General features: G+C 36.6%; 1 protein-coding gene across 4 annotated transcripts in view; it reads left to right on the top strand.

The window, feature by feature from the left end:
- The first annotated feature begins 853 nt into the window (after nucleotides 1-853).
- SLC35B3 (solute carrier family 35 member B3) overlaps nucleotides 854-15,275 on the top strand; it is a 34,538-nt gene continuing 20,116 nt past the window's right edge. Inside the window, exons 1-4 of one of the 4 annotated variants that reach the window (XM_010338063.3) lie at nucleotides 854-1,055; nucleotides 6,244-6,531; nucleotides 8,275-8,396; nucleotides 13,611-13,765. In XM_010338063.3, the coding sequence (XP_010336365.1) occupies nucleotides 990-1,055; nucleotides 6,244-6,531; nucleotides 8,275-8,396; nucleotides 13,611-13,765 (631 nt within the window). In that variant the 5' untranslated portion in view covers nucleotides 854-989. Of the gene's footprint in view, nucleotides 1,171-1,221; nucleotides 1,328-6,243; nucleotides 6,532-8,274; nucleotides 8,397-13,610; nucleotides 13,766-15,275 lie in introns of those variants that run through there. The other 3 variants (XM_010338064.3, XM_039462729.2, XM_039462730.2) reach the window with 3 other exon arrangements.

Raw genomic sequence — 15,275 nt, 5'->3', positions numbered from 1 at the left:
ATATATATATATTAATCCAATTCATCCCTTTCTGGTATCTAAGACATGCTTTCAAAATTGTCCATCTTCGTTACCTTAGTATATTCCCTAAGTGTTCTCTCAAAACAGCTCATCCCCAAACCGTCTTGGCTTTTACATTATGACATCTCAGGGGTAGATGTGGCCCTAAATGTGGGGAAAACGTTTACAAAATTTTGATGGCTGGTCCTCAAGCTTTGAGATTTACCTTCCAAGAATTAAGTGGCACTGTCAAAACAATGCTGGCAACGTTTTTTGAGGTTGCAGGGACCACGGTTACTGCAGCTACACGATGAATTATAACGTCAGAAGCAACCCAAGCTTCAGACAATCTTCACAGGAGAAGCGGGTATGAATCAGGCAAAAACATGAAAACAGGTACTGTGATTTTGCCGTGTCTCATTTAGATCAAGTAACAGGAAGAAGGGAGCCAAGGACTTTAAAATCTGGCTCCAACATTCTTCACTGGGTCGCGTTCTCAAATCTCAGCCCAGGGCCGCTGACGTGAAGTCGCCTCTCTCGTGGGCATCCAGGGCTCGGAGATACCCAGCAGCTGAAACCCGGAGGGCTTCAGAGGCTTGGAGGCCAGGAGCAGGCAGAGCGCTGATGGAATGATGAGATTCTCCGCCAGGTCGGCGCTCACCGCCCTACTCCATTTCAGTGGGTGCAGTTAATAGCTGAAGCGCGACCTTCGCACCGCGGGGCCCACCTAGGCAGCGCCCGCCTTGCAGCTCAACACGATGGAGCATGCGCGGGAGGTGACGGCGCGCACCCTGGGAGCTGCGGCAAGCCGGCCGGGAGGCGGGGCCGCGCGTCTGCGCACGCGTGCTGGGACACATAGGCGGAAGTGGCCCGCGGGAGCCAGAGTTGCGAGTGTCTTCCGGGGAGGCGACCGCCGCGGTGGAAAGTGCAGGAGTGGGAGAGGAGGAGGAGGAAGAGGAGGTGATGGCGACGGACCTGGGGAGGGGGAGATGCTCCGTGTGGCTGAGACGCCATCCAGGCTGTGGTCACCATTCCGGTTGACGTACCGGCCTGGGGTACGCGTGCCTCCGGGTCCCCTCCTGTGTTTGGGACCTAGATCTCCTCTCCCCCAGAGAACCTTGACACTGCCTATCTTCCTCATACAGAAGGAGCAGTCGAGGAATGAATGAGGTCGGGATGGAAGAAACGGGTGGCTCCCTTTTTTTAAAGAGCAGAAACCGGCCGGGACGGTTTCCAGGGAGGAGCATCTGTTTCTTCTCGCCCTTTTTTCTCTCTCGGGCTGGCGAGAACTCCCTCAGGTCCCAATCTGTGGACTTGCAGGGGTGAGGTAACCTCAAAGGGTCTTTTACGCTGTTCTCGGGGTCTCTGCAGAACTGTCAATCTCCTGGTTACATCTAGACTTAACTGTATTTGCAGTTAACCGTTTCCGGGTTCCGTGTTTATTAAATAGGGGCACACTGCAGGGTACTCTCAATCTCCATGTGGCTTGCAGTAGAATGTGATTGTTCTTGCCGGGCTATTAAGCTTATGGCATAAACTTCCACTAGAAGTTCTGCAGGTTTCCTCCAATCTTTGCAACTGAATTTTCTCCCCCGTGTTTTTATTATTTTTTGCGGAATATTGAAAGTAGAAGGTGGAATGATTTGGTGTGCTAACAAAATCTTTTTAAAGTGTGGAGTCTCTGCATTTTTTCAGCATTAGGGTATCAGAAGTCTAGAATTGTTTCTTAATAAAACGTTTTTCTAAGTGAATTGAGATAGTTCGGAACTTGGAGGAGAGGCAGCATTTCAAAATAATTTAGCTTTTATTTTTACTTAATACATAGATTAAGTCTAGTGTTAACTTTTCTCTTAAAAAAAAAAAAGAATAGTCTTCAAAAATTATCATATAGTTTCTCCACCTTTGTGTAATGTTGTGTGTACAAAGAAATAAGATGGAACGTTCTTTTTTCTGTTTTGTAATCGTACACGTAAGTCCTGATTGATTCTGAAGCGCAGTTCATCAAGGCATAATAGCATGGCAAGATTCTTTTAATTGTAACGTTGAGTGTGGCAAAATATCGTTAGAGTCACGTTTTTTCAGATGAATGACACCATAATGACTTCTTTTTCCGTATTCTACCTTTTTTGGTGTGGGACGTTTTTCCTTCCGGTTGGAAAACTCAAAAATAAACTGAAATCATTGTGACTTCAGCAGGTCATTGTAACTCAACATTATCACTAGTTAATTTTAATTTTTAAATATGCATTGTATGCCAGAAATGCTACCTTTTTATTCCATTTTAGCAGTTGAAGTTGAATATCTGTGTTGACTTTAGGAAGAGGCCTCAGACAATGATACACACCTGTGATTTTTTTTTTTAGACATTTTAATTTCAAGGATTTCTGTGAACTTCCAAAGCAAAGCACAATGTTAATCATTTAGTCTGAAAACTAATTTTAATTCCGTGCTTCATTTTAGCTCCCTGCACCATAAGGACTTTGGCCCATTTCTTTTTTAGATGATAGTAAATATTGGTCATTAATGTTTGAAGTGGAAGTGATATGGCAAACATTCCCCAATGAACACAGTTATTGGGTATCAGGTTCTTCATCAGTCACACTTTCTCACCAGTGATGTTCTTATTAATAAAACAGCATTCTAAGTACAAGGTTTTGCAGGGCAGGTTTTATGAGACTGATAGGAAACAAATTTATTTTCATGTTCATTTCAAATGTTTTGTGGGGAGTTTCAGTAGAGATGTTAGTATTTTGGCACACATGTAGAAAAGACAGTGCTAGAGAGATTTAGTTCTGCACTTGTGGCCTAGATGTGCAGCACATAAAGTTGCCAAGAAGTGTATTAGAAGTGGTAAAGTGTTGAAAGGGGGCTGAATAACATCAGTTAAATAAATGGTGCTTCTAAAGTACGGTAAAGTCCTTCATTTAATCTTATATTTTTGTTATGTGCTAGAACATCATATGAAGATACCATCCCTTGCCTTAAGGATTTCATATGGTTTTAGGAGAAACCATGCTTTAAATTATGTCTCCTAAATATTTGGAAGACATTCATGGAACCCAGAAATGGTTAAGTATAAAAACAAAAAATCTATACTATTATAATTTAGGTATTTGTAAAAATATGTATAATATGATATTAGGGTCCAGAACATCAACTCATTTTTAATTTTGAGCCCTTATTCATGGGTCCAACATGATCAGACATCACACTGAGCCATGTGACAGATGGGTCAGAAAGGGAAGAGTTGATTATAAACAGGCTAATCTAGTAATTTAAGCAAGAGAAAGTGGCTACCTAGTGGGATAGGGTCTGAAACACATTTTAGATATAGTTATAGATGTAGAGTTAACAGGAATCTTGGCAAAATATAGAATGTGAGGAAAAGGAAAGACTCTTAAGTAACTCCCAGATTTCTGGCCTGTGGTTCATACTAGGTACTGTTAAGTAAGATTGGGAATATAGGAACAAACAGTATATTTGTTTTGAGTGGAAAATAGTTGAGCTTTGGACATTTTTAGTATGAGGTACCAGCAGAGTTTATGAGTAGCTGTATCAAAGAAGCATTTAGACGTAGAGCTCTGGATCTCGGAGAGAAGCCAGGGTTGGAAATTCAGGTCCATATTTCCAGCTGCACATCAAAGGGTTGAGTCAGCTTCAGCACACCATGTACCCTAGCAGTATTTCTAATGAGTTGAATAATGACGGCTAACACACTATGGACTGTCATATGCTAGGCACTTTTACTTTTATTCATACAGTCCTAACAAAAATCCTGTGATAGGCACATTTTTAACTCCTCCCACTTTTGAAAGTACAGAATCTAAAGCTTAGAAAAGTTAAACAAATTGCCCGACTCCTCAGCTAATAAGTAGCAAAGCCAGATGTGGAACTCATATGTGTCAAAATTCCAAAGCATAGAGAAAGCATTATGCTATACTGCTTTCTTATAATATTACCTATCATTTTATTGAGTCAGTTTACTAAATCACTGCTTGGCAGTTTACTAAATTACAAACATCTCGGAAGAAGGTGACTTTGGGAAAGCGTGACCTTGTGGAGAAATGTTTTGATGTCAATAAAAGCAGGAAAGATATTTTCTAGAAGTTTTGTTTATTTTGTATGTGTATGTAAATATATAAGCATTATTTGTAATTTTTTCCCATTGTTTTTCTATAAGATTTTCAGTTTTGCTCATAAAGTTTGCCAGTACCACCATCCATTTCAAAAATTGTATCCAAGCAGAAGGTGAATGATTGCAAGCTGAAGTTTGAGAGAGGATCAGTTTATTTGGTTCATCTGAATATCAGGTCAGAGTATATGCCAGGTACCAAGGACGCAGAGACAAATAAGATATGAGTCTTGCCTTTCAATTTCTCTTTTCTAATAACTGGGGTGATTAGGGATGGTGTCACAAAGGAGGGAACGTTAAAGCTGAACTTCCAAACCTGACCTTGAGAAAGAAGACCTCAAGCTGAAAAGATGTCATGAACAGAAGGAAGGGGTGTTTGAAAGTCCCTGGTGTATTTCAGGAGTGAAACATGGGCGGTTTAGGGCTTTATTGAAAGTGGAGGGAGAGCAAACTTAGAGACATATGTAAGGCCAAGTTTATCTGAATGGTGTACTATATCCAAGCCTACACATTATAGAAAAGAGTAAATTGTTAAGGTTTTCGTCTCTTCTACATTCAAACACAGGTTTGACCAAATATTTAGGAGATGTAATTTAAAGCATGGTTTTAAAAGAAAGTCACATCTTGAAGATACCTGCAAGATTACATAAAAAGTCTTACAAATGACAACAATTGAAACATAATGTGGGGGGCAAGAACAAAAGAAAATGGGGAAACAGAAGAGGAACACAGTAAACTTCATGAAACTATACTTTACTATTTAGAAATATGGCAGGTGCCCTATAAAATGTTGTGGTGGCTTTGTATTGCTAGTTACAAGTTGCATTCAGATCCTTGACCCCTCCTTTGATTACTAAGGATGACCTGGTTAATCTCTATAAATTGGCAAACTAGAAGTGATCATGAAGAGGCGACTAATTTTAGCCATTTTAAACCATCTTGTAACAGTTAAAAAAAAAAAAAATTACCAAAAGAAAACTCACTGTCAAATTATTCTTATTTGTCTTCATCCGCAGAGTTTAAATTTTTGTTCCCAATGGAATTACTAAAAATAGATGAGTCATTTCTAAGAAAATAACTTTTACATAGCTTTGTTCTATACTTTGTCATAATTCTTCAGTCTTTCCTCAGTCTTCACATGGAGTTCATTATTTCCGTTTATATAAATCCAAAGAGAAATTGGTGGCTCTATAATTTTTTTCAGACAGACAGAAAATGACATTTTCTGCAGCCTTTTACATCCCAAAACAATGTAAATTAAAATGATTTGCTCCAGAGGAAGAAAATGTTTTTTAACCTAAGAGATGCTACTGCTGAAGTATATTATACTTTCTGTAGTCTCTGATAAATTTAGCTTTTTAAGGGCCTTAGTTTTGTTTTTTGTTTTTTCCCATTTATTTTCTAGAGACTGTCTTGCTCTGTCACCCAGGCTGGAGTGCAGTGATACTATCATAGATTACTGCAGCCTCAAACTCCTGCCTCAGTCTCCCAAGTAGCTAGGACTATAGGCATGCACCACCACGCCCAGCTAATTTTTATATATATATAGGTAGAGAGAGGGTCTTGCTATGTTGCCCAGGCTGGTCTTGAACTCCTGGTCTCAAGCAATCTTCCTACCTCAGCCTCCCAAAATGTTGGGATTACAGGCGTGAGCCACCACACCCGGCATGAATTTTTTTAGTTGATTTTTTAAATGTCATTAGCAAATATATCTTAGCATTGTCTTAGTATTTAAAGGAGAAGTACTTATTTTTTACTCTTCTACAGGTAAAGATTGACTTTATTGTTGAGAATGGTACGCATAAACTATAGAGACGCAAAGGCATGCTTGGTTCTTTGATGAAATACTAGCTTTGGTTGCTGTGGAAATAAGTATGATGTATATTTAGTTAGTGATGTACTGAGCTTTATCAGCTGTAGACAAATTGTTTGAAGATTGCAGGCATATTGTTTTTGGTGGTTTGGAAACCAGAATACAGGAATTAATATACTAATATCCAGAGAGAAACAGACTTATTTGTATCATTTTAAAGTATGATTTGGAATATTATTTGGAGGATTAAACTTTATCATCTAACTGTTTTCTTTTAATTGCTTATTTCCTTCTTTAGGACTTGACACAGCAAGCAAAAGACAGAACAAGAGTCCAGGAAAACAACAAAGATAACTCTGAAAGCACTGAATGCAGCAAAATAACAATGGATCTCAAATTCAACAATTCCAGGAAATATATTTCTATCACTGTGCCATCCAAAACTCAAACAATGTCACCACACATCAAGTCAATTGATGACATTGTGGTACTTGGCACGAATCTCAGCAAGTTTAACAAACTTACTCAATTTTTCATATGTGTTGCTGGAGTTTTTGTATTTTACCTAATTTATGGATATTTGCAGGTAAAAATATGATTGTAATATGTTAATTATAATAATTGCAGTCAATATGGGCACTTACTAGTTTTGTCTAAGATAGTCACAGGGTGCTGGCTGATTCATAAATTTGAATTTATTGTATAGTAGTAGAAAAGAGCTTCTTAAAAGTAAGTCTGCTGAAACATCAAAATTCAAGAGTTAAATATTTTAAGTGGAGAGGACGGACATGTAGAGACTATCTTGAAAAAGCATAATTATGAAAATTTATTTTTAAATATTTAACCAAATGTAAGTAATATTGGCGACCATGTGTTTCCAAGAGAAAGAATGATTCAAGTATTGGTTGGTATCTTCCAAAATTATTGAATGATAACATAGTTTGCTCTTGATTCTTGGAGCTCAGTAATAAAAAAATCATTTTTGCAAAAATATATCAAGATATTTTACGGTTTTCTAAAGGTATCTCTTGAATCCTGTAATATTTGAATCGTTTCTTTTTTAAGTACCTCTTATGTTCTCATTCTTATTGGTTTTGTCTTCTAACTTTGCCAGAATCTTATTGTTCTGTGATTTTTGCTGACACAAAACATTTCTAACATTCTAACAATTTGTCTCATATTTACATTATGTTTGGAGAAGTTGTATACCTTTGGCCAGGAGCAAATTTCTGACCTTCGAAGACATGGGCTAGATGGGTGAGGATCCAAGCTAGTGAAAACAGGATGTCATTCGAACCCATTCCAGTTTCTAATTTTATTAAAGATTATTTAATTAGTGTATATTTTCCCATAACATGAGAAAGCCTTTGTAATTTAAGAAAAGGAAAATGATGTATTTTCTTAAAACACAGATAATATTTCCAATATTCTGTAGTACTAAAAAGTTAGTGAACTTAAAAATTGTTGTGTTCTTTTTCATTGTCTTGTAGATGAAATATCAAAGTAAATTTAAGTGAATGTGGAATTGTGACTGTTTTTTAGTTAGCTTGCAAGAATGCTATGAAGAATATTAATGTAAAACAAAAACATGAATTAAAAATTTTAATGTTTATAGTAACTGATATTCCACTAGTAGGTGATATAAAACTTGAGATACCACAGTGAAGAGCAATTAAAAATAGAGATTATAATTTCTTGTTGAGAAACATTTTTTTCTTCAGCATACCAATGTTACCAAATAGCTTGGGAACAGAGTTAGCCATTGCAATGGAAAATGAATTTGAAATTTTCAATGTAAGTGTCATTAAACAAATTTTCTATAATTAATAATCAGATATTTTAAGTTACAATTGGTTTATGCAAAGTTTTTTAAAATTACACAAACCCTTGCTAATTACGTTTATAACTTGACCACTTCATTTTGTGAAAACTGACATTGCTACTGTTATATATACTTATATATCAAAATAGTTCAAAGAAAATGGTTGGGGTTTGGTAATGAAATGTCTTTTATAGATATACCCATATTCATACATACACTTCATTTATTCATTTTGATTTATTGATTGATTAGTTAAAATTAAACCAGATAACTATTAGAATACATCTAATGACTTGTTAAGAATGGCTTATCACTAACTGATGTAAATATTACAAGAATTTCAAAAAATAACATAGATATGAAAGAGCTTCTAATCTCTAATTTACTTTTTTTTTGTCGTTGGAGGTGGGGCTTGGTTTCTTTAAAAATGTTGTGTTTATAAGAATTTGTTGTGAGGAAATTAATGTGCTGCCTTGGACTTAACAGTGTTCATGTGTCTTTTGGCAGGAATTAATATTTTCAATGGAGGGTTTTAAGTCCTATGGCTGGTACCTTACTTTAGTGCAGTTTGCCTTTTACTCCGTATTTGGCCTAATAGAACTTCAGCTTATTCAGGACAAAAGGAGGAGGTATGTGGTTTATTTTTATTTTCTGATATTTCACTTGTATTAGTTGAATTTTTTTTTTTTTTTGGCAGACTGAATATGCATGAAATTTATGCTTCCTATTAACAAAACATCTAATAAGTACGATTTTTTTAATTGGTATAACCAACTTAATATTAAATATATTTTATTCATTTATGCACTGAGAAAATGAAGTCTCTTCTCAAATGCAGTGTTACAAAATAAAAAATAATAGCTTTAGGCTCAACTGACAGTGTTATATCTTCTTAAAACATGGTAAAATATTTAGATGTACGTACTTGGTTTTTATAAATTTCACTGAAATAGGTGCAGTTACTCATTTCTAATGCAACTAACATCACAGTGGTGAAATGAAATATGAGTTTCAGGTTGAGCATTCCTAATCCAAAAATGCTCCAAAATTAGAAAAGGAGTGCCAGTGTGACACAAATGGAAGCTTCCAAACATAAGTACTTAACACAAATTTTGTTTTGTGCACAAAATTGTATAAAATGTGACACAGGGCACCAACTTCCTAGGCTGCCCACAGCGTGGTGACCTTGGGCCCAGGCCACAAAACCACTTTTTTCCTCCTAGGCTTCCTGGTCTGTGATGGGAGTGGCTGCCATAAAGACCTATGACATGCCCTGGAGACCTTTTCCCCATTGTCTTGGGGATTAACATTCAGCTCCTTGTTATTTACACAAATTTCTGCAGCCAGCTTGAATTTCTCCTCAGAAAATGGGTTTTTCATTTCTACTACATGGTCAGGCTGCAAATTTTCTGAACTTTTTTGCTCTGTTTCCCTTTTTAAGTGGAATGCTTTCAGTAGCACCCAAGTTACCTTTTGAATGCTTTGCCGCTTAGATATTTCTTCAACCAGATACCCTAAAATTATCTCCCTCAAGTTCAAAGTTCCACAAATCTCTAGGGCAGGGGCAAAATGCTTCCAGTCACTTTGCCAGTCTCTTGTTATATCTAAAGGTCACATAGCAAGAGTCACCTTTTCTCCAGTTCCCAACAAATTCCTCATCTCTATCTGAGACTACCTCAGCCTGGACCTTGCTGTTGATCACTGTCACCTTTTTTGCCAAAGCCATTCAGCAAGTCTCTATGTGGTTCAAAACTGTCCCACATTTTCCTGTCTTCTTCTGAGCCCTCCAAATTCTTTGAACCTCTGCCTGATACCCAGTTCCAAAGTCACTCCCACATTTTTGGATATCTTTTTAGCAACACCCCATTCCTGGTGCCAATTTACTGTATTAATCCTTTTTCATGCTGCTGTTGAAGAGATACTCAAGACTGGGAAGAAAAAGAGGTTTAATTGAACTTACTGTTTCACCTGGCTGGGGAGGCCTTAAAATCATGGCAGGAGGTAAAAGGCACTTCTTACATGGTGGCAGCAAGAGAAAATTAAGAAGATGCAAAAGTGGAAATCCCTGATAAAACCATCAGATCTTGTGAGACTTATTCATTACCATGAGAACAGTATGGGGGAAACCATCCCCATGATTCATATTATCTCCCACTGAGTCCCTCCCACATGGGAATTATGGGAGTACACAATTCAAGATGAGATTTCAGTGGGGACACAGAGCCAAACCATATCAAAAATGTTCTATAAAATTACCTTCAGGTTATGTATATAATATATATATGAAACATAAATAAATCTCATATTAAGACCTGTGTCCCACTCCCCAAGATATCTTACTATGCAGATGCAAATATCCCAAAATTGAAAAAAAAAAAAAAAAAAAGTTGAAATTTGAAACACTTCTGGTCCCCACCGTTTTGGATGAGGAATACTCAGTCTGTATCTGTTTTTATGCTGCTTTTTTAGAATGTGAAGTTAATGTCATATTTTGTGGGATATGCCCCAACTAACATTGCCATATGATGTCTGATAGCTGAGGTTGCATTCTTAAGCATTAGAGAAACACATTTTATTCCTTTTCACCAAGACCAAATGTGCTTGTTTGACACTATCATTTCAGTTAGCAACCATTTAGATGTGAGAAATACCTTGATATATTTTTAATGGCATATAGAACAATATGCCATGGAACTTAGTCTCTGATTATAAACAGAAACTGATTAGGAATTTGAATATAAAATGTTCTTGGATAATGTAAGAAGTGTACGCATTCTGTCATACTCTAATATGTGTATATATCATGTAGCTATGGGGCAGTTTAAATGTAATAACGGCTGTCATACCAACATGCTAACGTGGATACAAATGTGTAATCCTTTAGTGAAGATTGCAAAAATTGTGCAGCTTTTTTTTTTAACATAAAACGGTTTTGAAGTTTGTATCAAAGTAACTACAGTTTAAAATATTTAAATCTATATTACATGTTTCTTCCTGGGTCTCATTTTGCCTTTCAACCTGTCTTTATTGCCAATAAATTATTATAGCAATTATTGTAAAAATATTTGAACCTTAGAATATCATCTTCATTATTTTTATGTTCTGTCATGATTCTCCATAGTAGAATTATGGAGGCAAGGTGATGAATTCCAGCTTCCTCATTTTACCAATAAGAAAACAAAGACCTAGAAGAGTACTGGAAATAGCCATAGGTGATAGAATATGAAGTAATTAAATGTATCTGTCAAGACTAATATATAAGGAAGCCTGATGATGATTCACTGCTTATTGCAAACTACTGGGCCTCTGACTGAAAAGACACTAATACTGTCCTTTGTATGTGAAAAATGATGCATTGAGGATGCATGTCCTAACTGTAACATTTCAGAAAGAAACACCTCCCTATCAGCTACCCAGATGAGGGGGAATGGGGCCTCAAATCATGTTTATCCTTTTAAACCATGTGACCATAACAAACTTAAACATAAAATAATTGGTTTTCGATTTAAATATAACTGAAAGAATTTGGGAAGAGAATTTATGTATTTATAATAATGTAATTATGAATTGAAACCTTTTCTTTCCAAGGCACAAGAAAACATTTTTTTAAGTCTTTAAAGGTATGTTACAATAAAAATATGCCCAGTCATGTATTTCTGAATTTATTTGTGCAAATACACCCATATCTGAATTTATTTAATGGTGCTGTACCCTGAAGTACATCGTAAATTTTAATATCCTAAATATACTGCTTATTATTTTTTACCGAAGAATACCTTGTAACATTAATTACTGTAAGTTTTTAATGAAGGAGAGCTGTCATATTTGTCTTAAAAAGATTTTTAAAGTTAAAATTTTCTCCCCAGCAGGGCGTGGTACTCACGCCTGTAATCCTAGCACTTTGGGAGGCTGAGGTGGGTGGATCACTTGAGGTCAGAAGTTCGAGACCAACCTGACTAACATGGTGAAACCCCATCTCTACTAAAAATACAAAAATTAGCCAGACATGGTGGTGGGTGCCTGTAAGCCCAACTACTCGGGAAGCTGAGAAAGGAGAATCATTTGAACCCAGGAGGCGGAGTGTGCAGTGAACTGAGATTGTACCACTGCACTCCAGCCTGGGCAACAAGAACAAGACTCCAACTCAAAAAAAAAAGTTTTCTCCCCATGTCTAAGGAAGCAAGCAATTGAAGAATTAAATAGCATCCTAGAGGCAAGCTGATCAATTCTAATTTCTTCATTTTACCAATGAGGAAACAAAGACTTGGAGGAATGCTGGGAGTTTTTTTAGCTCCTTTTGGAGCTACTTTTGGATTTAGTTCTCCTGAGTTTCAAGGTGGATTTCTTTCTACCTGTGCTGTACTGCATTTCTTTTAATTTTTCTGACTTGAATTTTTATTTTCTGCCAATGATTTGCCATTTATCTTTGAGGAAATCTGACAACCATGACTTGTATCATTACTTGGAGAAGTGGTGCTCTACCATCACTGATGATATTCCAGTGAAGGTCCAGCCCCATGGATAGCATGAGCACGTTTACACTGACATATGGGCGTGCCACGTCATTTCCATGTGGATTTTCACTGATGACTACTATATTAGTAGTTAAGTAGAAAAAAACCTCAGAGTCAAAATGTAAATGATGTGTTTTAGTTGACTTTTTTCAGTAAATTATTTTACCTTGTATCTAACCATATATAAGATGAGGAATTTTGTTGCCTTTATTTCAATGTGAACACAAATTCTAAAATTGCATCTATGCAGCATTATTAATATGAATAGTGCCTCATTTTGTTCGTCATACCAGTGTACAAGATTGTTAGTTTAGACCATTAAATACCTGGTCAAAGTGAGCATATGCTCACAGTAATGGCTCAAATCCTGAAGATGCTAAATTAAGGCTCTAGATAGATTGAAAATCATGAGGAGGGAGTCAGATACCTCATCTTAAAGTTGATTATTATAACATAGAATACAGAGAGATGATCTATAAGATAATTGTTATAAAAATATATCTAGGGTTTTAAACCACATGAACTTTTTCTAGAGAAATTATTCTTGGGTTATTCTAGCAGAATGAATAGATGGATTTTTCCTAATGCTAGATGGAAACATTAGGAAACAACAACAATTCAAGAGTTAAAAATTAACAGTTTTCAAATTGTTAAGGTGTCTTTTACCATTATGTAGGCCAACATTAGCTGGGCGTGGTGGCACATGCCTGTAGTTCCAGCTACTCAGGAGGCTGAGGCAAGAGAATCACTTGAACCCATGAGGCAGAGGTTGCATTTAGCGGAGATCATGCCATTGGACTCCAGCCTGGGCAACAGAGTGACACCTTGTCTCCAGGCGCCTGTAATCCCAGCTGCTCAGGAGGCTGAAGCAGGAGAATCATTTGAACCCAGGAAGCGGAGGTTGCAGTGAGCTGAGATCACACCATTGTACTCTAGCCTGGGCGACAGGGTGAGACTCCGTCTAAAAACAAACAAAAAAAAGCTCTTTTTCTCCAACTTTGGTTAAGATGGTTTTTATTTGTAGCCAGAACTGCTGTCAAAGAAAACCTTTTGTCAACATTTATACCTTCAGTTAAAATCTAAATCCTTTTTTTACATAACTGAGTGGCCTGGTTTGTGGTTGACTAAATAAAAGTAAATTGTTATTTTTGTTAACTTTTTTATACAAGAGTATTACGATTTTTTAAATAGTGATATTTTTACTGAATTTCCAGAAATACTAACCAGAAATTAGAAAAGTAATTAGACATTTACACATTGTGAACACATTATCTTTCAGTAGTATGAATTGGGTCCCAAAATGAAGGTGTTAAAAATTGTCTTTTACAGAATACCAGGAAAAACCTACATGATAATAGCTTTTCTAACTGTGGGTACAATGGGATTATCAAACACTTCCTTGGGTTACCTGAATTACCCTACGCAAGTCATCTTCAAGTGCTGCAAATTGATTCCTGTTATGCTAGGAGGAGTTTTTATTCAAGGTATAGTAATGATATGTTTTTATACTATTTAAAACTAATAGGCTATGTTATGGCATCTAGCATTAGGAAAAACATTAAACTTCTGCTATATTTTCAATGAGCATTCTAGATATTGTAACAGTTCTGAATGACGTCTTACCAAAATAAGGTATTATAAAAACACTGATCTCTCTCTGATATGCCTTAGTATCTGAAGTCAGTAATTTGGACTTAGGGGGAAAAAATACCTTGTTCTATTATTTTATTTCGGAATCTACCACATTTCCAGCAATATTATGGTTACATGTTGAAACCCTAGCTCAAAAGTACCTGGAAAGATCCCTTTTTTCAGTTCCTTCATTATCCTACTCTCCAGGGCTCCCACACTTCACCTCCATTGTACTTGGGCATTTCTCATATTGAAGTAAAGCTTAATCTGAGCAGAACTGCATTTTTACCAATCTTGCTGGCTTAGTGATTTGTAGAGTCCCAGCTAAGTTACAAGTTTTGTGGAAATACAAGTAAAAGAAGAGGCAGTGATAGTAACAAGTAGTGGAACTATCATATTAATTGTCATGAGGAATATTCGTGTTTTAATAGTCGAGTGTTTCTGTATCACGGAAATTCTCATACAGCCTGATTTCATTTATGCATTAGATACCATCCCAGAATAAGCCTTTTAAAATGAAAGTGTTGTCAACTACTTCATGTATCATTTCAGGAAAACTTCATATAGGAAAAAATAATTGACCTAAATCCCTATTAAAAATCATATTTAGGCCGGGAGCTGTGGCTCACGCCTATAACCCCAGCACTTTGGGAGGCAGAGGCAGGTGGATCACAAAGTCAAGAGATCGAAACCATCCTGGTCAACATGGTGAAACCCCATCTCTACTAAAAATACAAAAAATTAGCTGGGCTTGGTGGCGCACGCCTGCAGTCCCAGCTACTCTGGAGGCTGAGGCAGGAGAATTGCTTGAACCCGGGAGGCGGAGGTTGCGGTGAGCCAAGATCACGTCACTGCACTCCAGCCTGGGTAACGAGCAAAATCCATCTCCCCACACACACACACACAAATCATATTTAGTGTCCCAACTGACTAGGCACGTATAATATTGTCCTTAAAATCCTTACAAAAATTCACACTACATTTTACTTTTAAAATAAGGATATATTAAAATAATTTAATTTTCACCTGCCTGGAAGTTATCTTATCATTATGACATTTGCAAACTTAGAGTCATATAACCAGAATCATTACTTCGGTTACTTTGTAAACTTAAAAACTACAAGAAAATTCATAACCTTTTATTATGCATAAAGTAAGACAGGCACTATATTTCCAGGAATTTTTTTAATGTGTGTGGGTATTCATTATTCTTGCTGTCAGTTTTTGCCAAAGTATGTATTTTAGTGTCACTATTATACTAGATAAAGTAGCTCTGGCTTCTAACTTATAGGGACATATTATCTCCCATTGGTAGTTTTCAGAAGCCCTCTTGTGACTGTCTTCTGCCTTGACTTAACTGTT

Source organism: Saimiri boliviensis, chromosome 4 (genome assembly GCF_048565385.1).
Source record: "Saimiri boliviensis isolate mSaiBol1 chromosome 4, mSaiBol1.pri, whole genome shotgun sequence".
In the NCBI taxonomy this organism is placed as follows: Eukaryota; Metazoa; Chordata; class Mammalia; order Primates; family Cebidae; genus Saimiri; species Saimiri boliviensis.
This window is presented reverse-complemented; position numbering and strand designations above follow the sequence as displayed.